At 41.0% G+C, this 26,607-nt stretch overlaps 1 protein-coding gene across 5 annotated transcripts in view; it reads left to right on the forward strand.

Moving 5' to 3' along the window:
- The window catches only part of TRA2A (transformer 2 alpha homolog), a 53,925-nt gene that overhangs the window by 21,372 nt on the left and 5,946 nt on the right, over nucleotides 1–26,607 (forward strand). For all 5 annotated transcript variants that reach the window (XM_038388298.2, XM_038388299.2, XM_038388300.2 and 2 more), the window contains one exon: nucleotides 13,620–13,808. In XM_038388298.2, the coding sequence (XP_038244226.1) occupies nucleotides 13,620–13,808 (189 nt within the window). The remainder of the gene's footprint in view (nucleotides 1–13,619; nucleotides 13,809–26,607) is intronic.

The following is a 26,607-nucleotide window of genomic DNA, read 5'->3' on the forward strand; positions in this document are numbered from 1 at the left end:
ATATCAAAGCTCTTTACAAACAAACCAAACCCCTATTTTAAAGACGAGCAAGGGCGAATAATAGAGGGATTAAAATTATTTACCTAAGATTAGTCATTACATTGGTAGGATAGGATCATGACTCCTGGTTCTCTACTTAAACTCTTAGACGTTATTTCCTATGAAAGATGTCTAGACTTCTCTGACACACTTGAATATGCCTCAAATTAATTTTTATCTAATTAAATTTCACTGTATTGGACAAATACAAAATTAAAAGGAATAAAAGGATAAGATACAACTAAGGAGTAATTCTGCATCTTGTTTGACTTGGTTATCTTGTCTGAATTAACTGTTTGGGAGGACTTTTTGAAATGTCAGTGTAGGAATTGATTTTAGCCTATTTTATCAATGATCTGTGGACAAATTAATTAGATTTGCAGATGATGATGCCAAATGGAGTTGTATATACTTAAAATATTGAGAATACGTGTTTAAATAACTCTTAGAAAAATTAGCTGGAATTAATAATAAAATTTAGGAAATATGCTAGTTATCTTAAATGAGGGCTGAAAGGAGAGGCAAGAGTAAATTCTGCTACTACTTTAGGAAAGACACTGTAAATCATTCCTCTTCAAAAAGGTCTTTCTACTATAAGAAAGACACAACACTGACCCCCCCCCCCCCCACTTCAACCCAGATGAAACTCTTAGTCTCCAAAAAGGTAAATTTATAAAGTCTAAAAAATTGAAAACAAAAGGCCCAAGTAGAATTTTTTCTATATATGGACAAGTGCCAGAGGTGCCATCAAAAACGCTAGGAGTTTCACTATTCCTGTTGGTTTTACGTGAAAGGTTTCTAACATACTATGGTGATGGGAGGCAATATTAAATTAATCCCTCCTGTAACAGGGATTGTAACCTATTGCATATGTTTGCAATGTGATACAGTGGCATAGTTATTGTTATACCTAGCTGTCTGTGTCACACATTAGAAAGGTAATAGCAATGGTTGAGTTGTCTTTGGGATACTATGTGCAAATAGGAGATTTACAGAAGGGCAGTACAGATAGCAGTATGTATAGAGGGACTTGCCCATGAAGAAAAGCTAGAAGAAATATGTATTAAGCTTAAAAAAAAAAAAACTACTAAAGCCATGCTGTAACAAACACAAATAATTAAGGGCGTCAAGGATAAAGAGGAAATTGCTTAATGGTACAGGGAAGAATAACTGGAAATTGTGGAGTGAAATGGAGCCAGGTAAAACTTAGGCTGAACTTCAGGGGAAAAAATGCTTAAACATGCAATTGATGCAATAATCTTTCAAAGGAGGAGTTGGCATCCTTGCTCAAGTTACTCAGACTTGAGCAAGACAAAACTATTTTGAAACATTAAATAAAGTAGTGAAGCTATTCTGGATCAAAGGAAATAACAAAAAGGCAAAGTACTCAAAAATGTCTGGGGAATATCAAGCATTGGTGTAAATGTGAATTGGATAAGGTTTATTTTTTAATTATACATTTTGGTGTGTCACTTTGATCCATGATCAAGAGTAATCAGTACCTGTCTGTCTGACTTTAGTTTCTGGAAGGAAACTGCCAGTCTGAAATCTGAGGTGCTGCTCCTTACATTGTTGCAAGTAGCTCTACCTCCCATTTAGGCTTTTAGCCCACAGCAGAGCCCCTCCTATCAGTAGTCCTCTGTCTCCCAGCTCCAGTTGACAGTTACTTTAGTGAGTCAGGCACTCTTATTTCAGCACTTCTGTAGCTATGGCAGCAGAAGCAAGATCCAAATGAAACATGGAGCACTATAGTGACTGTAGTATGCCTGATTGATTCTGTGGCAAGCTTGCCCACAGGATCTTGACCCTCCTTCAAGACAGAGAGAGTCCCACAAGATGGATAACAACAAGAACCTGTGATCCTGATGGACTGGGCAATATGCAGTTTGATATTGCGCGAGATGATTTACTGAGCCTGCAAGCTTAATCTGATTAAAATGGATGACTTAAGTCTTTACTGCTGGGGGAATAAAAGCTGAAAGGAGCTCTTCTTGCAAATGTATTTGTGACTACTAAGAATACCAATGCTGTCCAGCTATCCACTTACTATAAAAAAAAAAGGGGGGGGGGATGGACAACTCACGTACTTCTGATCCTTTAGGAAGTTCATCTAATATATACCTTTTTTCTCTGATCCGTTGGGTCCTGAGGAAACTGAATTCAGTGGCTCTGATTCTGATCACCCCCAATTTGGTAGAAATGATCAGGATGTTCCAAGCAGATGATCCTGTTGGAGAATAGATGTCCTTCCTAGTCTTGAGTCAAAGCCTCCATGTGTTGACTACCGGAAAAGGTACTAGAAAAGCTCTGTTTAAAGATCTGGATTGCAAAAGAGAATCTCTGGCTTTCTAGGCTTTGTCAGGCAAGGTAGTTTCCACCTTGATAAATTCAAAGGCCTCTACAACCATCCTACCACAAAACACCCTTTCTCTCCTCTCCCCCTTCCCTCCACTCCTATTATTAGTATCAGATTGAGAGAGAAGTTCATAGATTTCAAGGCCAGAAGGGACCATCATGATCATTTAGTCAGACCTGCACATCACAGGCCACAGAACCGCAACCACCCACTCCTGTAATAGGCCTGTAACTTCTGGATGAATTACTGAAGTCCTCAAATCGGGAGTTAAAGACTTCAAGTTACAAAGAATCCACCATTTGCTCTAGTTTAAATCAGGAAGTGTCCCAAGTCCCATGCTACAGAGGAGAGTGAAAAACCCAATCTCACCTGGGGGTAAATTCCTTCTTGACCCCAAATATGATGATCAGTTAGATCCTGAGCATGTCAGCATGACCCACCAGCCAGACACCTGGGAAAGAATTCTCTGGAGTAACTCAGAGCCCTTCCCATCACCAGCCATTGGAGAGTTGCTGCTAGCAGTCACAGATAGGCTGCATGCCTTCGTTGGCTGTCATCATACCATCAGTTTATCAAGCTCAGTCTTGAAACAGTTTAGTTGTTTTTCCTCACTATTCCCCTTGGAAGGCTGTTCCAGAACTTCACTTCTCTGATGGTTGGAAACTGTTGTCTACTTTCAAGACTAAACTTTTGATGGCCAGTTTACATCCATTTCTTCTTGTCAACATTGGCACTTAACTTAAAGACCTCTCCCTCCCTGGTATTTTCCCTCTGATGCATTTATAGAGAGCAGTCATATCTCCCCTCAGCCTTTGTTTTGCTAGGTTAAACAAGCCAAGCTCTTTGATTCTCCTCACACAAGGTAGGTTTTCCATTCTTCTGATCATCCCAGTAGCCCTTCTCTGCACCTGTTCCAGTTTGAATTCATCTTTCTTAAACATGGGAGACCAGAATTGCACATGCTATTCCAGATGAGATCTCACCAGTGCCTTGTATGATGGTAATAATACTTCCCTATGTATCCCTAGTTTCTGGCTCTGTCTCCCAAGGAGGCTTAAAGGGCTGATCTTAAGGCTTCCAGGAATTATCTGTCTGTCCTGATGGGCATTTGGGTACTCATAATGGGTTTCTCCCAAGTCACAAGGTTGTTGAAAACAGCGAAGAATATTCCTACCAAACTGTTCCCCGTTGAGCCTGTTTGAAGTCTGGCCTTTGCTTGCCGATGATCTCAGGCACAATACCTAGTTCTTCTATCTCAGCCTACCCTAGTTCACTTGATACATTACTAGACATAGTCCAGATTCCAGTATGAGGAGCAGCTCTAACTGTTATAAGAAGCACACAGGATCTTTATAGGGGAGAAGGCAGAACACTGCATTTGAGAATATAGCAGTTAGCATATGCTTTTCAATCTCTCTCTCTCTCACACACACACACTCTCTCTCTCTCTCTCTCTCTCTCTCCTGCCAGTTGATGTTTATAGTTACCAGTCCAAAGTCTGGATCAATCTAGTGGCCAGCCCGATTGATCGCAGAGGGGAGCAGGGCTCCGTCGGTCGTGATCCGATGCTCCTGGAGTGTGGCAAGACAAACCCAAAGTCCCATGGCCAAGTACCATGTTCTTACCATCTTTTTTTTTTTTTTCTCTGTTGAAGTCTGTAGATTTTGCTGTGTCAGTTTGTGACCGGGTTACTTCTCAATTGGTGTATCTTTTGATGTAAACATTCCTTTATACCTCTGAGAGGGTCCTCCTGTCCTGGTTTTGATTTAATCAATTGTCCTGTCTTTAGGGGTGCCAGCCTTCACCTCAGGGTTATCAATCTACCCTTCCTTCATTATGGAGGCGTGTTGATGATTCTCTGGTGTCGATAAGTCTCTTCACTCCTTCCATGACCATGTGGCTATAACAATGACCTTCACACCTTATCTTTTCCTGATGCGTACATTCCTCATTCACACAAATAATTTTTTAGAGACCTTTGAGAATACAAATAGTGTCAGTTTATTTTGGATCTCCTTAACACAGACACAGGACAAGATCCTGTCTTGCTTACTAAACCTTAAAACAAAGAAGTGTTCAGTATATTTAACTAGAATGCCTAATTTGTAATGTATAGGAAATCCTAATAGACATCATAACTTATCCTAAAACAAAAGGGTGACCGTAATCAGTCATAAGGATTGTTCTGGTCTGTCCCTGCCTTAACATCAGTGCAGACATTGGCAGTCTGTCAGATGCATTTCTACTAATGTCCAGAGGGTCATTCCTTTCTGCTATTCAAATGGCGTAGCTGGTAAAATGAAATCAAGACATGCATTAGTACCTCTATTCTTCTAGTACAATTATAAAATCCTGCTCCTACATAACCTCCATTTTTTTTGGTCATGTCATGTAAATTACTTCTGCAAAGGAGACAATCTGTCTGGTAGTCCCATCCTGGTATAAAAGTATACCTCTGATGTTGGTTTATCCAGTCATCTGCATAGGTTCTCAACCGCTTCCATACAGTGACCCCGTATTACAGCAGAAATAAATCCTACTGAATCAGAAAGACATATTTATCATGATGCCCCTATTGATTAGCCATTATTTAGTGGTATTTTTCAGAGTTCTATTTGTTGGTTTGTTTTTTTTTAAATTAGATGTTTTGCACTTTTGAAACTTCAGCTAGGGCTTTGGGGTGGTCTCAGATGGTTTTTAGGCTTTTAGCTAGCATCTAGCAATCTGAGGTATAAAAAAACATAGCAGCCTCAAATTCCAGACTAGTGCTACACTGAAAGTCAGGGTGTACGGTAGAACAAAATTTCATTTGCCTTCAGTTTGCCTGATTACATGTTCTTTACATTATTGTTGGAGTTAGCAATAAGTAGTCTAAATTGCTCAACTTGGGGAAATACACTAGTTTATGTAACCATGGTAGCTAACTTCACTCCAAAATAAGACTGTTTCACCATATCAAAACTGGCTATTGACCCCCTTGCTACCTTAAAATATTTTAGAAGGTTCAAATGAGGAAAGCATTTCGGATATGGCGATATGCCCATTTCATTTATTAGTCTGCACAATACAACATTTTAGGTATCAAATCCAGGCTAGAACATGTGTACAATATGAGTGTGTTTTACTTTAGTGGCAATTTTTTAGGCACTCGCACTTTTGAGTAGTGTATGCATTCTACACATGTACAAAAATGCATTAAAAAAGGTTAAGGTTTAAAAATATGTTAACAAACACCCAAGGAAATTACATTTTAAAAAACCTACCCTTAGCTATTTAGGTTACAAAGCAAATAACTTGAAAGTTGGGAAATGTCAGATTCACAATTGTCCATGCAACCTAAATTCTTCCCCCTTGTGCATACAATCTGTGGACTAAATGAGGTAGGTGTCTTTGGGGGCGGGAAATGTGATTAAAGATTGTGTCAGAATGCATGTGCACAAAGTTGCAGAATTAAGATTGCACAGGCAACTATAAATCTGGACATTTTTAACTTCTGCATTCTTGGTTTCGTAACCTAAACAATTTTTTTTGAAGCAGTTATTTGTATTGCACTTCCCTAGGATTGTTATAAGGGGAAAAATATAAAGCAGGTTGTACGGCTATAACAATCACCATCATGGATAATCAAGAAAGTTTGAGACCTCAACCCCTCAGCAGTGCAGCAAAATTTCTACCATTTAATAACTGACTATATTAACCGGCGGCAGCAGAAGACAGTTATCCCAAAGCAGGAGTGGGCTGCAGGTCCATTTGCAGAGTCAGTGGGGTAGGTGGGGGATCCGGCCTGATTGTCTCTACTCCCTTCCCAACTGCCCCTGGAGCTGAGGGAGCTCTTGTCTCATATGATGCCCCCAAGGGCAGGGAGATGGAGACAGACCCAGATCATGGCTTCAGAGTCCTATGTGTAGAGCCCGTGCACGGATATAAAATTTTATCCATGTCCATTCTGCAAACATCCACAAATTTGCAGGGCTCTACCCATGGTGTGGTTGGAGAATTAGGGGGCTTGGTCAAACTCCTTCCCTAAACAGCACTACTAGGTTGCTCTGGTAGGGCCCAGGTGTTTCTAATACACCTCTACCCCGATATAGTGCAGTAAAGCAGTGCTCTGGGGGGTGGGGCTGTGCGCTCTGGTGGATCAGTGTGTCTGGCTCTGACACGCTGCTCTGAGGCGTGTTAAGGGTGCTGGGCTGGGGCCGAGGGGTTGGATGGTTCTGAGGGGGTGGGGCGATCAGGGGACTGGGAAAGGGGGCATTGGATAGGGTGTGGGAGTCCCGAGGGGAGGGAGTCTGTTGGGGGCGGGAGTGTGGATAGGGGTCGGGGCAGTCAGGGGACAGGGAGTGTGGGGAGGGATTGGATGGGTTGGGGGTTCAGAGGGGTCAGTCGGGGGCAGGAAGTGACTATTAATAAAGGAAATGCTCGAGGCCAAAGCACGTCTGATATAACGCGGTTTCACCTATAACTTGGTAAGATTTTTTGGCTCCCGAGGACCTCGTTATATCAGGATAGAAGTGTACATCGTGTGCTGTGGCAGCCTGGTTCATTAGAATGTCTGTGTTCTGTTAATATTTTGGCATGCAGACAGAATTTTCCTGAGGAACGCTAGTGAAAGAAGGGAAATTATTTAACTGTTTATAACTCTGCTTAAATCTAAAAGGAATTTCATGGGATTAAAGACATGTCTCTACCAAAGGGCTTTCTAGTTGTCAAATTGCAAAAGCCTGCTGCGAACAGTGTAGGTGTTAAAGCTTCTGGAAACAGAGTTTCAAGAATCTGATGATAATGTAAAGCGTAAGGAAGCCTAAATATAGAGATTACCACCAGTTCCTCCTGTAATAGTACGTGGCATTGTGCATATTTTACACACTTTTTTTGGTTTAACTTTATGAATAGGTCTAAATATTTCATCATCTCCCCTTTTAAATACTTTGAATAGACTTGATTTGTTATTTGTATATTTGAGAGAAAAACAATTTTCCTTGACCCACCAATGTAGATCAGAAAGCATAGTGATGAAGTGAGAAGTGCCAAAAGTCAAGCAGAGCTGGGCCTTACAAAGGAAATTAAAACCAATAGTAAAAGATGTTTTAGCCATATAAACAAAAAGAAAACAAGGAAGGAAGTGGGACTGCTAAACACTGAGGACATGGTGGAGATTAAAATAAGAAGTATGGCCCAATACCTAAACAAATACTTTGCCTCAGTTTTTAATAAGGATAATGAGGTGCTTGGGGCCAGTGGAAGGGTTCCTGATGGGAGCAAGGATATGGAAGTAGAAACTACCACATTGTACGGGGAGCCCAAACTCAAAATAGCCTAAGGAGATCAAATTGAGGGGCCCGGGTAATCTCCATCCAAGAATATTACAGGAACTGGCTCATGAAATTGCTAGCCAGTAGCAAGGATTTTTAATGAATCTGTAGGCTTGGGTGTCATACCATGTGACTGGAGAATTACAGATAAGAGTGCCTATATTTAAGAAAGGGATGGCGGGGGTGGGACTTGGGGAAAATACAGGCCTGTTGGTTTGACCTCAGATGAATGCAAGGTGTTCAAACAAATTTTGAAAAAGTAATTAAAGACATAGAGGTAAATGGAAATTGGGATAAAATTACAACATGGTTTTACAAATAAGTGATGCCAGACTAACCTGATCTTTCTTTGAGAAGATAACCAGTTTTTCTAAACAAAAAACATAACAGCTATACTGGGTCAGACCAAAGGTCCATATAGCCCAATATCCTGTCTTCCGACTGTGGCCAATGCCAGGTGCCCCAGAGGGAATGAACAGAATAGGTAATCATCAACTGATCCATTCCCAGTCACCCATTCCCAGCTTCTGGCAAACAGGCTAGGGATACCATCCCTGCCCATCCTGGCTAATAGCCATTGATGGGCCTATCCTCCATGAACTTATCTAGTGGTTTTTTGAACCCTGTTATAGTCTTGGCCTTCACAACATCCTCTGGCAAAGAGATCCACAGGTTGACGAAATTTCGTTGTATGAAGAAATTTTTCCTTTTGTTTGTTTTAAACATGATGCCTATTAATTTCATTTGGTGACCCCTAGTTTGTGTTATGAGGAGTAAATAACACTTATTTACTTTCTCCACGCCAATCATGATTTTGTAGACCTCATCATATCCCCCTTAGTTGTCTCTTTTCCAAGCTGAAAAGTCCCAGTCTTATTAATCTATCCTCATACAGCATCCATTCCACATCCCTAATAATTTTTGTTGCCCTTTTCCAATTCACATCTATCCTTTTTTTAGATGTGGCGACCGCACCTGCACACAATATTCAAGATGTGGGCGTACAATGGATTTCTATAGAGGCAATATGATATTTTCTATATTTTTATCTATCCCTTTCTTAATGATTCTCAATGTTTGCTTTTTTGACTGCCACTGCATATTGAGTGGATGTTTTCAGAAAACTATCCACAATTACTCAAAGATCTTTCTTGAGAGATAACAGCTAATTTAGACCATCATTTTATATGTATAGTTGGGATTATGTTTTCCAATGTGCATTACTTTTCATTTACCAACATTGAATTTCATGTGCCATTTTGTTGCCTAGTCACCCAGTTTTGAGAGATCTTTTTGTAGCTCTTTGCAGTCTGCCTGGGACTTAACTAACTTGAGTAGTTTAGTTTTGTATGCTCTGCAAATTTTGCCACCTCACTGTTTACCCTTTTTTCCAGATCATTTATGAATATATTGAATAGGACTGGTCCCAGTACAGACCCCTGGGGGACACCACTGTTTCCCTCTCTCCATTCTGAAAACTGATCATTTATTCCTATTGTTTGTTTCCTATCTTTTAACCAGTTACCAATACATAAGCAGATCTTCCCTCTTAATCCCATGACAGCTTACTTTGCTTAAGAGCCTTTGATGAGGGACCTTGTCAAAAGCTTTCTGAAAATCTCAGTATACTACATCCACTAAATTTCCCTTGACCACATGCTTTTTGAGCCCCTCAAAGAATTCTAGTAGATTGGTGAGGCATGATTTCCTTTCACAAAAAATATGTTGACTCTTCCCCAACAAGTTATGTTCATCTATGTGTCTGATTTTGTTTTTACTATAGTTTCAACTAGTTTGCCCTGTAGTGAAGTCAAGCATATCGGCCTGTAGTTGCCAGGATCACCTCTGGAGCCCTTTTTGAAAATTGGTGTTACGTTACCTATCCTCCAGTCGTTTGGTACAGAAGCTGATTTAAATGATAGGTTACATACTACAGTTAATAGTTCTGCAGTTTCACATTTGAGTTCCTTCAGCACTCTTGGGTGAATACCATCTGGTCCTGGTGACTTATTACTGTTTTAGTTTTAGTTTGTTCCAAAACCACCTCTGACACTCATTCTGGGACGGTTCCTCAGATTTGTCACCTAAAAAGAATGACTCAGGTTTGGGAATCTCTCTCACATCCTCAACCATGAAGACGGATGCAAAGAATTTATTTAGTTTCTCCGCAATGGCCTTATTGTCCTTGAGTGCTCCTTTAGCATTTCGATAGTCCAGTGGCCCCACTGGTTGTTAGCAGGCTTCCTGCTTCTGATGTACTAAATTTTTGCTATTACTTTTTGAGTCTTTGGGTAGCTGTTCTTCAAATTCTTTTTTGGCCTTCCTAATTATATTTTTAAACTTCATTTGCCAGAGTTTATGCTCCTTTCTATTTTCTTCACTAGGATTTAACTTAAATGCTACAGTGTTGAGCTCTTGTGGTGTTTTCTGCTGCAGAGTAGGGTTCAGGGCTTGCCCCACTCCAGCTCCTATGCAGAGGGGCAGCTGCAGGCTCCGCATGCTGCCCCTGCCCCAAGTGCTGCCCCTACAGCTTCCATTGGTTAGCAACTGCAGCCAGTGGGAGTTGCAGAGGCAGCGCCTGCGGACGGGGCAGCATGCAGAGCCACTTGGTCGCACTTCTGCTTAGGAGCCAGAAGGGGGGACGTGCCACTACTTCCAGGAGCTGCTTGATGTAAGCACCGCCTGGAGCCTGCACCCCTGACCCCCTCCTGTGCCCCAACTCCCTTCTCAGCCCTGATCCTCGTCCCGCCCTACAAACCCCTTGGTCCCAGCTCAGAGCACCCTCCTGCACCCCAGAGCCCACACCCCAACCGCTTGCCCCTGCCCAGAACCCCCTCCCGCCCCCTCAACTCCTCATTTCTGGCCCCACCCCAGAGCCCTCATCCCTTCCTGCTTCCAAACCCCCAATTTCCTGAGCATTCGTACAATTTCCATACCCGGATGTGGCCCTTGGGCTGAAGAGTTTGCCCACTCCTGATTTAAGATATCAAACTTTATCTCTCAAAAAGAAAGGGAGTACTTCATCAGATGCTGTAGCGCATGAAAGCTTATACTCAAATAAATTTGTTAGTCTCGAAGGTGCCACAAGTACTCCTTTTCTTTTTGCGAATACAGACTAACACTGCTGCTACTCTGAAACTTTATCTCTGCATCCCGTCCTGAGGTGACATGTACCCAGTCAATATGGGGATAGTTGAAATCCCCCATTATTATTGAGTTTTATATTTTAATAGCCTCTTTAATCTCCCTGAGCATTTCGCAGTCACTATCACCATCCTGGTCACCTCCACTACTCCCCTTGGAAGGCTGTTCCAGAACTTCACTCCTCTGATGGTTAAAACTTTTGTCTAATCTCCTAACTTGTTTCAAGACTGAGCTTAATAAATTGATGGAGGGGATAGCATAATGATAGCCTGCAGTGGCCCATCTACTATTGCTAGTACCAATTATCCCCAGCAGTCTGAGATGGGACACTAGCTGGGAAGGGTTCTGAGTTACTACAGAGAATTCTTTCCCAGGTGTCTGGCTGTTGGGTCTTGCTGACATCCTCAGAGCCTAAGCAGTTGCCGTATTTGGGGTTGGGAAGGAATTTTCCCCCAGGTGAGAGTGACAGATTTTTTTTAGCCTTCATCTGCAGGATGGGGCATGGGTCACTTGCTAATTTGAACTAGAGTAAACGTTGGAATTCCTGAAACTTGAAGTCTTTAAATGAAGATCCGAGGACTTCAGTAACTCGGAGGTTATGAGCTTATTACAGGAATGAGCGTGTGAGATTCTGTGGTCTGCCATGTTCAGGAGGTCAGATTAGATGATTACAATGGTCTATTCTGGCTTTTAAGTCCGTGTTTGTATCAGTTCTCACCATGAATTATAAACATTTCCATATAATATTGTATATGGGCTTGCACTCAGACATGGAAAACTTTAAATTATTGTAAATTGTGTAAATTATAAACAAGTGTGAAAACCAGCTAGAAAATAGTTTAGTCAGGAGCAGTGCTTAAAGAAACACCATCAATTTGTGATCTGGTCATTATAGTAGTTTTGGAACCCATGTCTGTCCAGGAATCCCCTGTCAATTTTTATGGCATGTACAATCACATTTTCTCTTTAAACGTTTTCTTTTACTGTATAAGATTTACACAAACAAAGAAATAATTCAAACTGATTGCATTTGACATTATTGAATAATGTAAACCAATTGAAGGTACAAACAGATTTTCTCACAAAAAATTTCAGTAATTTTAGATTCTAACAATGACAAAAACAAAATTATCATATAGATGCTTGATTTTTAAATTTAATGTGTATTTATGCCTTACACAGAATGGAAACCTCATTTCAAATTGCACAGGTCCCACACATTGTCACAAATAGTATTACTTTTAGAATAACTGACATGAATAAGGTTCATGCCAAATGTAGAGATGTGAGATCCCTTAGGGAATTAAGGAATAAAATTACACTTTTTTTATGTAAATCGATGACTTGCATCAAGTTAGTAGTCACTGAAAATGTCAGTGAATTATTTCATGGCTGTGGAATTACGCTTCAAAATGTGTGGGGGGGGGGGGGCGGGGAGGAGTGTTCCTGATCCCAGGAGCTGTGAAGAAAATTACCTGTAAACCAGTGCACTTCTTGTGGCTAGAAAATCTGAAACCGTAGTTCAGAAAGGTGTGAACTGCTCCATTCATATCATTGTCCTATCTAAAAATGATTAAATAAATTTCAGTCTTATTAACTTTCACTGCTGATCATTGTAGCTGAAACATCTGGCTACTGCAGTTAATCCTACAGTCTTAAAGTGCTTCGAGAGCTCCAAAAGTTTCTAAACAGTTTCTACAAAGGATTGTATTAAAACTAAAATATCCAGCATATCAAAAAATGAAAATGTGGAGACAAGATAAAATATAATAAAAGGAAGTACTGTACTGATCAGTTTTATATTTTAAAAAAGTAGGTTAAGTAAAAGTAGTAAAGTTCAACTGAAATGAAGGTGCCAAAAAATTTCCAGTCTACCATGTAAGAATCCTGGCATTTTGCTGCAGAACTCTAGTCCTGTTGGCTTTGGAGTGCCAAGGTCCCTTAAAATAGTGCACATCTATACTATCTAGATAAGATGAGCTTGTGATCTTGGTCAATTTAGAGGAGTAGGACAAAGATGCACCTTACAAACCTAAATTGAGCCTTTTATTTACAGACATAGAACTATTATGGGGGAAAGTGACAGAAATATTCAGTCTTTGGGGGAGATTACAGGTATAGTAATAGTTGAGATGTCCATATCTAGCAAAAGATAAATTAGGAATTCAGACACCCCTATGCTAAATATTCATGAATAGAGTGTTAAATGACATTCCAGTCTCTGTAGAGAGGTTAAGGATGGAATCTCAGTGGAGAGTAGTGCTACTCTTACCACTGGTTTCAGAGTAGCAGCTGTGTTAGTCTGTATTCGCAAAAAGAAAAGGAGTACTTGTGGCACCTTAGAGACTAACAAATTTATTTGAGCATAAGCTTTCGAAAGCTTATGCTCAAATAAATTTGTTAGTCTTTAAGGTGCCACAAGTACTCCTTTTCTTTTTACTCTTACCACTAGTGTCTGTCCAAATCAGGCCGGTAGCATATCAGCTTGGGGCAGCTATCGGAAAGCTTCTGGAGCAGCTGACTGTTTTACTTGTTCTGTAGGTGAACAAAGGGCTTCAGTTTCCAGTACTGTGAATTCAGCATCGTTTGCCAATATTTAATTTGCTGTAATAGATTTTATCAAAAAATTAAGTTTGATTTTTGAAAATATTTTAGTTTATTAAGGTTGAAGTGCTAAGCTTTGAATAACCAGGAAAACAAATAGTAGTTGGCGGATATGATAGGAATAGCATTTTCATGGAATATATTTTGAACTTTTGTTTTAACAGGCTAATCCAGATCCTAACACATGCCTTGGAGTGTTTGGCCTCAGTTTGTATACCACTGAGCGAGACTTGCGTGAAGTCTTTTCCCGTTACGGACCTTTGAGTGGCGTCAATGTGGTTTATGATCAGCGGACTGGACGATCAAGAGGATTCGCTTTTGTTTATTTTGAGAGAATAGACGATTCTAAAGAGGTAAATTAATGTTTATTGTTCTTGACTGTAGTTGATTCTTATTACAGATTTGTAAAAATCTTTACAAATATTTTTATAAACTAAAGAATTTAAATGTATTTTGTAAAAAGAAAAGGAGTACTTGTGGCACCTTAGACTAACAAATTTATTTGAGCATAAGTTTTTGTGAGCTACAGCTCACTTCATCGGATGCATTGTATTTTGTGACTCTCATAAATGCTGAAAATTGCCATTTAAATAGTATATTGGTCAAATTCATGAGAAGTAATGGTTTGGTGTTTATAAAACACTGTAATTTTATATACCAGTATACTGTTTAAGCAATGGGATTTAATTTGCAAACATTATTGGGCTTGACAGCTGTAAAGTAAAATCAGTATACATCCATTAACACAACCATAACTACTCACTAATGTAAGCCCTGTGTTACCTCACTACATCTGTTATAAAAGGAAAATAAAATCTTTAGAGGGGTGTGGATTTTTTTTAACTATTAAACTTTTTAAACATCTTCCTTTAAAAAGTCACTTCTCTCTCTCCCTGAGTAGTCTCTTATCTGTCAGAATTGTGAGATGCACTGTTTTCCCTCATAGTCTTAAGCTTTTTTCTGTCACCATTGTTTTAGAAACAAGATTTGGAAAGCTCACTTTGACGTGTCACTATGTGCCTTTATTGGTCAGTGGGTTACTAATCAATGCAAAACACTTAAGACATACCTTGTTCCTGGGAGTGATCATTCTCCATCCATGATATGGTCAGTTGAGAAGGAAAGAATGGAAACTAAGAATCTAAATTGATTTTTGCACAAGGGATACCATAAAAAAGTAGTCTCTCTTTTAAAAAGAGGTGTATTGTTACTTCTTCCTAGATATGAAATTATGTTGAAACTTCTGTGGCTGTGAGGCCACCTCAATTAAAAATACTGTATCTCCAGTTTTTCTAAACAATGCTCTGTCAAAATGAAAAATAGACACCACATCAGCAGTTTCAAGTGTACAGTCAGTGCTGCTTCCTTTAAACTAGTTTCTCAAATGCTGGGATGTGACACCTCCCCTACTCTCCCCACCAGGGGGTCATAAGGGGATAGCTACCTGATTGATTGCACTCCAGGGGCTGAGAAACAAAAAAAAACTTCCTTTGCTAAGGTAAAAGGCATTTTGATTAAGAGGAAGGGTGGGTTAGTGGTTAACATTGGACTGAGACTTGAGAGATCTGGGTTCAGTTCCTGGTTCTGCCACCGATTTCTTGTGTAACTACAGATGAGTAATTTTCAGGTTAAGTTTCCTGATTGTAAAATGGAGAAGACAATAGATTCAGGAATTGCAGTAAAATGGAGAATACCTCATGGGTGCAGAACATTAGTTTATTAATGTTTTTTGTAAAGCACTCATGGGACAAGAATGGGAGATGAGAAGAAAGCTACCAGAGGCTGAAGCTTTTAGGAGTGAGGAAAAGAGAAGCTCCCTTTCTTTTTCTTGTAGTTACTTCACTGTTATTCCACAATAACTTGAAACAGTTGGATGGAAGGAGGTTGGGGAATGGGGGAAATCATCATTATTATCAGCACCTTACTCAACAGATTGCCCCCATTCTCCAAAGTGAGGCCCAGTTTCTTTTTGTGGCACCCATATTTGCACTTTTGTGACCACAAATTTTTGTGGGATTTTGGATTGCAATAAGAAGTGTGATTGATGATTGGATCCTCAATGGGAACAGTTCATATCCACAGTACTAGACTATGCTCCCTCTTGTTTGCCAGTTTGGCTAAAGTAACTGGAAGAACACTTTTTTACATACCTTTTGGGAATTGATTGCCATATGTAGAAGTCATGCATGCCAGCATATGTCCCTTAAAGTGAATCCATGTAAACAGCTGAACTTTCTTTCCTGTTCAATATGGAGTTATGCTTTAGTCTTTCATGAACTAGTCCAAAGAAGACAAGTGTCTCTTTGGACAATTAGCAGGTTCATGTGCATTCTGACATGTCTAAAACTTCACTAAGATTCCTTTGAGTTTTTAATGTGATCCTGGAAAAGCTGATCAGCTTTTGAGTTTAGTACCTGTTTTCTGCTACAGAGACCCCACCTTAAGCAAAATTTTAAGATTTCATTTTAAAGTTTCTAGCCCTCATGGTTATGAAGAGAAAATGAAATGAGTGTAACTGTCTCCATGTTGTCTTCCTAAGTGTGTAGACAGTTTGAAACAGTAGGTCTAAGTATGAATTATCTTCCTGCTCAATGGAGCATTAATTCTGGAAACTAATTATGACAGTTTGTGTCAGCCTTATTAACTAAAATGATGCTGACCACATTAGCAGAAACATCTGGCTATTATGCTTATTTCACAATCATAAACTGTTTTCCCAGTTTCCAAAAGCCCCAGCTCTCTCTTAACCATTGATAGTCTCCAGCTTCCACAACGCAGTTCTGTATTTTCAGTACAAAATTCTGCAGCCAATTAAACTGATAATTATGGTGCAACATTTAATTGAATTTAACGTGCTTCTATTTAATGTAAAATACTCCTTCAGTGTGAAACGGCTACAGAATTTCCAGTCTTTCACCAGAGTGCTAAATTTCTGTCACGGTAGAATTTAGGTTCATCCAACATGTCTCGGAGTACACAACTGCCATCTCTCCATATCCTATCCATAGAATCATAGAATCATAGAATATCAGGGTTGGAAGGGACCCCAGAAGGTCATCTAGTCCAACCCCCTGCTCAAAGCAGGACCAAGTCCCAGTTAAATCATCCTAGCCAGGGCTTTGTCAAGCCTGACCTTAAAAACCTCTAAGGAAGGAGATTCTACCACCTCCCTAGGTAACGCATTCCAGTGTTTCACCACCCTCTTAGTGAAAAAGTTTTTCCTAATATCCAATCTAAACCTCCCCCATTGCAACTTGAGACCATTACTCCTCGTTCTGTCATCTGCTACCATTGAGAACAGTCTAGAGCCATCCTCTTTGAAACCCCCTTTCAGGTAGTTGAAAGCAGCTATCAAATCCCCCCTCATTCTTCTCTTCTGCAGACTAAACAATCCCAGCTCCCTCAGCCTCTCCTCATAAGTCATGTGCTCTAGACCCCTAATCATTTTTGTTGCCCTTCGCTGTACTCTTTCCAATTTATCCACATCCTTCTTGTAGTGTGGGGCCCAAAACTGGACACAGTACTCCAGATGAGGCCTCACCAGTGTCGAATAGAGGGGAACGATCACGTCCCTCGATCTGCTCGCTATGCCCCTACTTATACATCCCAAAATGCCATTGGCCTTCTTGGCAACAAGGGCACACTGCTGACTCATATCCAGCTTCTCGTCCACTGTCACCCCTAGGTCCTTTTCCGCAGAACTGCTGCCGAGCCATTCGGTCCCTAGTCTGTAGCGGTGCATTGGATTCTTCCATCCTAAGTGCAGGACCCTGCACTTATCCTTATTGAACCTCATTAGATTTCTTTTGGCCCAATCTTCCAATTTGTCTAGGTCCTTCTGTATCCTATCCCTCCCCTCCAGCGTATCTACCACTCCTCCCAGTTTAGTATCATCCGCAAATTTGCTGAGAGTGCAATCCACACCATCCTCCAGATCATTTATGAAGATATTGAACAAAACGGGCCCCAGGACCGACCCCTGGGGCACTCCACTTGACACCGGCTGCCAACTAGACATGGAGCCATTGATCACTACCCGTTGAGCCCGACAACCTAGCCAGCTTTCTACCCACCTTATAGTGCATTCATCCAGCCCATACTTCCTTAACTTGCTGACAAGAATGCTGTGGGAGACCGTGTCAAAAGCTTTGCTAAAGTCAAGAAACAATACATCCACTGCTTTCCCTTCATCCACAGAACCAGTAATCTCATCATAAAAGGCGATTAGATTAGTCAGGCATGACCTTCCCTTGGTGAATCCATGCTGACTGTTCCTGATCACTTTCCTCTCCTCTAAGTGCTTCAGGATTGATTCTTTGAGGACCTGCTCCATGATTTTTCCAGGGACTGAGGTGAGGCTGACCGGCCTGTAGTTCCCAGGATCCTCCTTCTTCCCTTTTTTAAAGATGGGCACTACATTAGCCTTTTTCCAGTCATCCGGGACTTCCCCCGTTCGCCACGAGTTTTCAAAGATAATGGCCAAGGGCTCTGCAATCACAGCCGCCAATTCCCTCAGCACTCTCGGATGCAATTCGTCCGGCCCCATGGACTTGTGCACGTCCAGCTTTTCTAAATAGTCCCTAACCACCTCTATCTCTACAGAGGGCTGGCCATCTCTTCCCCATTTTGTGATGCCCAGCACAGCAGTCTGGGAGCTGACCTTGTTAGTGAAAACAGAGGCAAAAAAAGCATTGAGTACATTAGCTTTTTCCACATCCTCTGTCACTAGCTTGCCTCCCTCATTCAGTAAGGGGCCCACACTTTCCTTGGCTTTCTTCTTGTTGCCAACATACCTGAAGAAACCCTTCTTGTTACTCTTGACATCTCTTGCTAGCTGCAGCTCCAGGTGCGATTTGGCCCTCCTGATATCTTTCCTACATGCCCGAGCAATATTTTTATACTCTTCCCTGGTCATATGTCCAACCTTCCACTTCTTGTAAGCTTCTTTTTTGTGTTTAAGATCCGCTAGGATTTCACCATTAAGCCAAGCTGGTCGCCTGCCATATTTACTATTCTTTCGACTCATCGGGATGGTTTGTCCCTGTAACCTCAACAGGGATTCCTTGAAATACAGCCAGCTCTCCTGGACTCCCTTCCCTTTCATGTTAGTCCCCCAGGGGATCCTGGCCATCTGTTCCCTGAGGGAGTCAAAGTCTGCTTTCCTGAAGTCCAGGGTCCGTATCCTGCTGCTTACCTTTCTTCCCTGCGTCAGGATCCTGAACTCAACCAACTCATGGTCACTGCCTCCCAGATTCCCATCCACTTTTGCTTCCCCCACTAATTCTAGTCTCCCAGTAATCCAGTCTAGTCTCCTAGTAATCCAGTCTCCCTCTACTTAAGTAAAAACATCATAGGTGGTAACAACCAAACTCAACATCACTTAATAGTCCCACCCTATCATTTCTCACTAAGTATCAAGATGTCTACTCTTACCTCTGATTGGCTCATAATGCTAGCCTCCATTACCCATTTGTTAGATTTTCAAACAAGGACCTTCATACTTTCTCCCATGCTGCTCCTCACCCTTCGGAGGAGCTTCCTGTAAACATCCACAAAACCACTTCAGTGTTCTCCTTCAGATCCCTCCTTAAAACTCTCTTATGCTATGATGCACCCAAAAAGCTTGACAACAGTTGGGCTATGGTCTCAGCAGACCAGTAGCCAATGAGGCTGGCGAATGTTGTCTCATTGCTTCCCTGTGCTCTCTGTTGTGACCCTCTGTCTCTTGTTGTATAATTAGATTGTAAGCTCCTTGGGGCAGGAACCTTCTTTTTTGTTCTGTATTTATGGAGCGCCTGTCATAGTGGGGTTCTGGTACATGAGTACGTCTCGTAGGTAGTACGAAATTACATATAATTAATATCTGTGGACATCTTGAATTTTTCTGTCAGACTTTAGATACCTCTTGAGAAAGAGGCAGTCCTTGTAGCAGTAATTAGTGGCCACTCTCCAGTATGGATAAAAGCCAAACCTCAGCCTTACTTTGGCTTTTGATTCTATTGTTGCATGGCATAACTAAAGTAGATGGCATAACACTACACTCATTCCAACTGAACAGGACCTAGATAGAGGTGTTGGAAAGCTGCTCCCCCTCCTTCAAGTGGTGTCCCTATGGGTGCTCCTGTCAAGCCCATGACTGGAGATTTTTACTTAACAATGTCCATTCAATCTGCTCATCCATCCCTATGCCAGGACCCTGGTGAGATCTATGTTCTTGAAGGCTCTACCTCTTGACTCGATACGACTGAATTGAAGGACTCCTCATCCAGTACTGGAGAGGCTGTAAAGTCCTGGAGCACCAAGGAGAGAGAGAGAGGTCCAATCAGGACTTGGTACCTTCTACCAGCAAGGAGGGCAAGCACAGACACTCAGGACTGGTACCATCAAGTTCAGCCCAGCTGTCAGTACCCATGCATTCGACACCAGCAAGCAACAGCACCACACACCATTAGCTTCTGTTTCGGTATGCCCACAATTGGTGGTACCATCTACTTTGGCCACCATGGCGTCCGCTACTGTATCAGTACAGATCCCCTATTCGGTACCACAGGAGTTCAGATATATACTAAGACAATATCAGCCTTTCATCCTCTGCTAGAACAATTTTCCATATTTGCTCATGCAGTGTGGTCTAGGTTTATTAAAGGTTTGAGGAATGTCTGTCTCCAGATTAGAAACCCTGCCCCAACCTGAGATCTCAATCTGGTACTCGCTTACCTTATGAGACCTCCATTCGAACCAGTGGCAACCTGCTCTGTTGCTTTGGTCTATGAAGACAGCCTTTTTAGTAGCCATCACGTCAGCCATAAGGTCAAGGAGACTGGATTCTAAATGGCAGATTCCCTTTCCCTACCCCCCATTTACAGTGGACTTTAAGGGTAAGTTCTCTTTACATCCACATCTTAAATTCTTATCTAAGGTTCTATCAGAGTTCCACCGTATTCAAGTCATTCATCTGTCAGTGTTTTTTCCAAAGCTACATAGTTCTCTACAGGATTTTTGTTTCTATACCCTAGATGTCAGAAGGGCATTGGCCTTCTACTTAGATGGGACCAAGCAATTTACGAAGACACCTAGGCTCTTTATATCCTTTGCAGACTGAGAACCGTGTGGATCTCTCTCAATCAGTTCTCGATACTCAAAGGCTATCAAGATGGATATCTAGATGTATTTATCACTTGTTATGATGCTGCAGGTGTTCATCCATCCCGCCCTTGCCCCTTAGGGTAATAGCGCATTCAACCAGATCTCAGGCAACATCTGTGGCATTGTGATTGAGTGTACTAGTATCTGAAATATTGTAAGGCTACTACATGAGCTTCAGTACATACGTTATCAAAATATTACGCTTTGCTCCATGCTGTTCATGCTTGGTTCTGCAGTACTGTCTTCAGTTCTGGACTCTCTTCTGAAGCTCCCTTCTCTACTGAAGACTGCTCAGAAGTTACCTGAAGTGGAGCACTCGTAGTGATACTTCTCAAAGAAGATGATGTTGGTTAATTTGTGCAGTAACTGGTTATTTCAGGAGCGGCAGAAACTCCCTAAAAGTGGGGGGACCACCAGTGCCTGAACTGTGGCGCCTTCCCCTCCCCCTCCCCGGGTTGCTTGCCCTTATGGCTAGTATGCCCTCCCACTTTTAAAAGTGATGGGGCTATGGCCCCCTTGCCTCTCCTGGTCCAGCATCAGTGGGTTCTTAGAGATGTCTGTGGGTGCTCCCAGTACCCACCCTTCTTCCCCTCTGCTTCAGACTATTCCTGTTTGGTTGGAGAAGAAAGGGCGATTCACCTGCGTGCCCCTCAGTAGCCTTGGTACTGGGCACAAGGAGGCATGGGCCATGTGCGTGGGCTGAATGGACATTGCTAACTGCCTTTGATCAAGGGCTTTGAGGGGTGAATGTGCGCCTGAAGGAGGAGACATCTCCAAGAACCAGTTACTTCACAAAGCAAGTAATTTCTTTCCTAAGAGCTCTCATGTGGAGTACTGTAAAGATCTACTTGCTGAGCTTACAAGACACCATGGGGTCAACTGACAAAACCCATCTTTATTTTCAATAGATGCAGTAAATGATGTCACAGTTTTATTCCAGTGTTTCCAAAAGATCAGCTGTTGAACAGCCTTAATCTACCCAGATTCTTCTAACACCAATTGAATAGGTGTTGCTATTACTACAAAGGCTGTGTTGAGTGCATTTCTTGCTGCTATAAGCTTTTAGCAGTCCTGTACTATCATGCTATTGTATAAGGTTGGGTTGTTTCACTTGCCAACCTAAGACCTGTTTTGCTTCAAAATATATGCGAAGTTTGCATGTGGTCCTTCCTGTTTGCTTTTTCAAAACAATGTTACTTAGAATCTTTAAGGGTCCAGTTTGGTCTTTGGTTGCTATTTTCAAAGCAGAGGAACCCAAAGTATTCTACCTGCTAGAGTATTTTTTGTCCTTTTCAGGATGTTTCTTATTTGAGTAGATCAATTGTAAAACAAGTATGGTTTCTAAGGGCACAGTCTTTGAGGTTCTGTCTGATTTGTGCTTTTTAGAGGAAAGGAGATGTTTTATCACTTGGATTTTCTTAAGAAACTTAAAGTTGGGTATTTGTTTGTCTTGTCTGTTGCAGTATGTGGTCGCTTGTGCTGATCTTCCTTGAGTTTCTCAGTCTCAGAGAATGAGATGTTTAAGGAATGGCATTTTATTACAAGGGATTATCACATCTGTAATCCTCTCCCTTTGGAGATAATTCACAGGATTGGCATTCCATCATAAAATTCTAATGAAAAATCAGTCTACCTCCACTTATTTACAGCATTGTTACTTAAACACCTTGATGGAATTCTAGCCCATTCTCACCTATCCACCTACTTCCTATTTGCGTTTTGGGGTTCACTTTTCTGTTGTAAAAAACATGCATCCTCAAGAATGTTTGTGTTGACTAAGAATATATATAGCAGTGGGAAAAACTACTACTACACTCTAGCTAAAACACCTTTCAGTAACAATGCTGCACATATGGGGAAGTGGAATGCCTTCTCACTAAAATCCTAAGTAGAATATCTGTAACATTGTGTATTGGTTTAGTAATGAGTCAGGAAACTTCTAACTGTGAGACTGGATAATTCAGGGTATTGGTAATTATATGAAAAATTTTCCATTTTATCGATGCAAGTTCTGTGGAATTTCCAGTTTTGTTAATCTTACAAAACTGCTTTTAGAAGTGGTGGTAATTTACGCTCTTGACAGACTAAAGGCACCAAGGATTGTGTATTCAGAGTAGCAGCCGTGTTAGTCTGTATTCGCAAAAAGAAAAGGAGTACTTGTGGCACCTTAGAGACTAACAAATTTATTAGAGCATAAGCTTTCGTGAGCTACAGCTCACTTCATCGGATGCATTTGGTGGAAAAAACAGAGTAGAGATTTATATACACACACACAGAGAACATGAAACAATGGGTTTATCATACACACTGTAAGGAGAGTGATCACTTAAGATAAGCCATCACCAACAGCAGGGGGGGGAAGGAGGAAAACCTTTCATGGTGACAAGCAGGTAGGCTAATTCCAGCAGTTAACAAGAATATCAGAGGAACAGTGGGGGGTGGGGTGGGAGGGAGAAATACCATGGGGAAATAGTTTTACTTTGTGTAATGACTCATCCATTCCCAGTCTCTATTCAAGCCTAAGTTAATTGTATCCAGTTTGCAAATTAATTCCAATTCAGCAGTCTCTCGTTGGAGTCTGTTTTTGAAGCTTTTTTGTTGAAGGATAGCCACTCTTAGGTCTGTGATCGAGTGACCAGAGAGATTGAAGTGTTCTCCAACTGGTTTTTGAATGTTATAATTCTTGACGTCTGATTTGTGTCCATTCATTCTTTTACGTAGAGACTGTCCAGTTTGGCCAATGTACATGGCAGAGGGGCATTGCTGGCACATGATGGCATATATCACATTGGTAGATGCGCAGGTGAACGAGCCTCTGATAGTGTGGCTGATGTGATTAGGCCCTATGATGGTATCCCCTGAATAGATATGTGGACAGAGTTGACTATTTCCCCATGGTATTTCTCCCTCCCACCCCACCCCCCACTGTTCCTCTGATATTCTTGTTAACTGCTGGAATTAGCCTACCTGCTTGTCACCATGAAAGGTTTTCCTCCTTCCCCCCCCTGCTGTTGGTGATGGCTTATCTTAAGTGATCACTCTCCTTACAGTGTGTATGATAAACCCATTGTTTCATGTTCTCTGTGTGTGTGTATATAAATCTCTACTCTGTTTTTTCCACCAAATGCATCCGATGAAGTGAGCTGTAGCTCACGAAAGCTTATGCTCTAATAAATTTGTTAGTCTCTAAGGTGCCACAAGGATTGTGTAGGCATAGAGACTGCACTGCTTTTTAGACCTTTATAGATTAATTTCCCTGGGTCAGCATAACACATAATAATAAAGCATGAACTTCACATTGTTGCTAGATGTACTTTGTATTTTTGTTCTGCAAATAGAGAACCTAAGGGCAGTCAATTCATTACCTTTCCCAAGCACTGAAACATGAACTTAAATCCAAAAAAATCACAAATATTCAGACAAAATATTTACATTACTTAAGGCCACTGTTACGAATTATCAGTGCTAATTACTCTCTACAGTGCTGGCTTGTTGGTGTGTTCAGAAATAAATTTAAATAGTTTATTACAGACTTCGAAAATTCTCATACAAATTATTCAGTGAATGCTTAAAAAAATTGTTCACATTTAAAAAATAAAAATCATACAGAGAGAATTCTTGAGAGCAAAATGCACCAGCAGAAATTGAGAGTTTTGAACCTCCGGGATGAATATTTAAAAACATGTTTGCTGATTGTAAAATGTCCTGATATTACTGACACAGAACATAGAAACATTAGAAAAGCATTCCAGTTAGAAATAATTTTGTTTTCTATCCTGTATTTATCTACTCTTAAATTCTTTAAAGCTTTTTAAAAAACAGGATCCCAAATTCTTAGCAGGATGTTTAAATATGTAAAATGCAGGCTTGCTTGTAATTTCTAACATATTTAACATTACAAATACCTACACCAGAGTAGGAAACTGACTCAGACTCTTATAAGGAAATAGAGTCCTGAATTTAAAACTTCAGATTACAGTAAAAAAGCTGTTTTTAATGCTTAATTTGCTTGCATTTTTTATTCTGATCTGAATTAAGTATTAAACAATATATTGGTTTCACAAAAGCTTTAGTTTAATTCATTCATTGTGACTGTCTAGTCCTATCACATGTTTTAATTCTGTCCATTGCATCACAATTGTGTTTTGTGGAAGTGATTATGACATATGAAGGACTTCAGGTAAGAAATAGGTAACAGAAGCCAATGACTTAGTAGAAGTTCTTTCCAAGCAAGTAATCTCAGTTCTTTGTGAAGAAATACTGAAAATAAATATATGTAGAAATATTTGAAAGTGTCCCAAAAGTCATTAACTACTATTTAGAAGTTATAGCTGGAAGCTTTTTTTATTTAAAACATTTTTACAGTGTGCAAGGTGTGGCAAGATGTCAGATTTTAATCTGGTGGGTCCTGCGCTTTTCTTGCTGGGGAGCTAAGATGCCACCCTTTGCCCCTGCTCTTGGGTGCCAAGGGCCCCACTACTAGCCCGGGAAGGTGGTAGAGGAGGGAAGTAGGGGGGGAGGGGGTCTGGGTTTGCTCCTTGCTCTGAGTCCCAGCCCCTCTCAACCCCTGTGGGTTTCTTACCCTCCTCCCCCTTAGGTGGGGTTACCCTTGGTCCTTAGATGCTGGGTGGAAGGGAGTCTCCCTCTCCTGCTTGGCAGGGTCTCCCTTACTTCAGTTCTCAGGTCTTCCAAATCTCTCAACACACCTCCAAGCTCCAGTCCTTTTTCCTTCCTCCTCCTCCCTGTCTGCTTGATGGGAGGTGGGGGGTTATTAGGTTCCTAATGGGGCCTTAATTGACTGCAGGTGCTCCAATTAACCTGCAGCCACCTTCCCTAGTCTACAGGGAACCATGCCTTAATTACCCTTGAGGGTATATATTTCCCCTCTAGCACTCTCCTACTGCTCCCTGGCCCTCCTGTATCACAAAGGGTATTTTACATTTGAATTAGTAAATTATGAAGTATGCTTGGTCTGCTTCATTGGTTTCACAAATTCTTGAAGCTGTACATAGCAGTTAATAAGAGACTGTCAAATAAAATAAAGGCCTTTAATGTTTGACCTGTTTGCAGTTTGGGTTGTATCTCTTATTTAAAACCCATCATGTAATTGCCAGAATTATTTTTAGTGACTTTAGGCCTTATGAAAGATATTGACATCTCTACGAAGTGAAATCCTGTATCTGCTGAATAAGTCCAACACATACAGATGGCATAAGCCCTCCTATGTGCCTCAATCCTCCCATCGGTTGTTTTTTTTTAAGGCAGAAGTTCCCCAACTTTTGTTATTACATACCCCCTTCCAGATCTGCCAGCTGCCTGCGTACCTCTAACCTTCTCATCACTGATAATTTTTGTGTTCTAAACACTACCTGTCTTTACCCATCTGTCCATATTTCACTGTTTTGTACAGATATAGTTATAGTGTGACCTATATATGTCACAAAAAACCAAACCCTCACTAAATTCTGAGCTCAGTTAGACTGGACAGTTACTGGGCAACTGAATTCATGCTGTAGGATGACTGGAGGTAAGGGCTCTGTACATCAATGTATCTGTGTTCTCTTTGGTACATCTTGGAATAAATTAACTACTGAATTTTATATAACAAATTCCAAGTTTTAAAGCTTTGATTAGTTTATTATGAAAATGCAATAAATAAAATCCACCATTGCACACCACATATCCCCAGGGTTGTGCATACCACTGTTCGGAAACCTCTGTTCTAGGGGGATGAAAGAGTAGTTGATTCTCTGCCTGTTGAATCCTTGGCCATTGTCACCTAGGGTAAAGGTGGTATACCAGTTCACTGAGATCTATACAAACTAACAACTTAAAGTTAATAGCCCACTGAACAGCTGTAAGGCTTTAAACAGCTACTAAGGTGTTCCATGTTTAAGACAATTTAAAATGGAAGGATTCACATGCGGTTACCAATGTTCATATGCTTCCACTCTTTGAAGACTGTGACTTAGAGTTTTGCCCAGGTAATCTACACAACTAAACTAC

This window comes from Dermochelys coriacea, chromosome 2 (assembly GCF_009764565.3).
Source record: "Dermochelys coriacea isolate rDerCor1 chromosome 2, rDerCor1.pri.v4, whole genome shotgun sequence".
Classification (NCBI taxonomy): Eukaryota; Metazoa; Chordata; order Testudines; family Dermochelyidae; genus Dermochelys; species Dermochelys coriacea.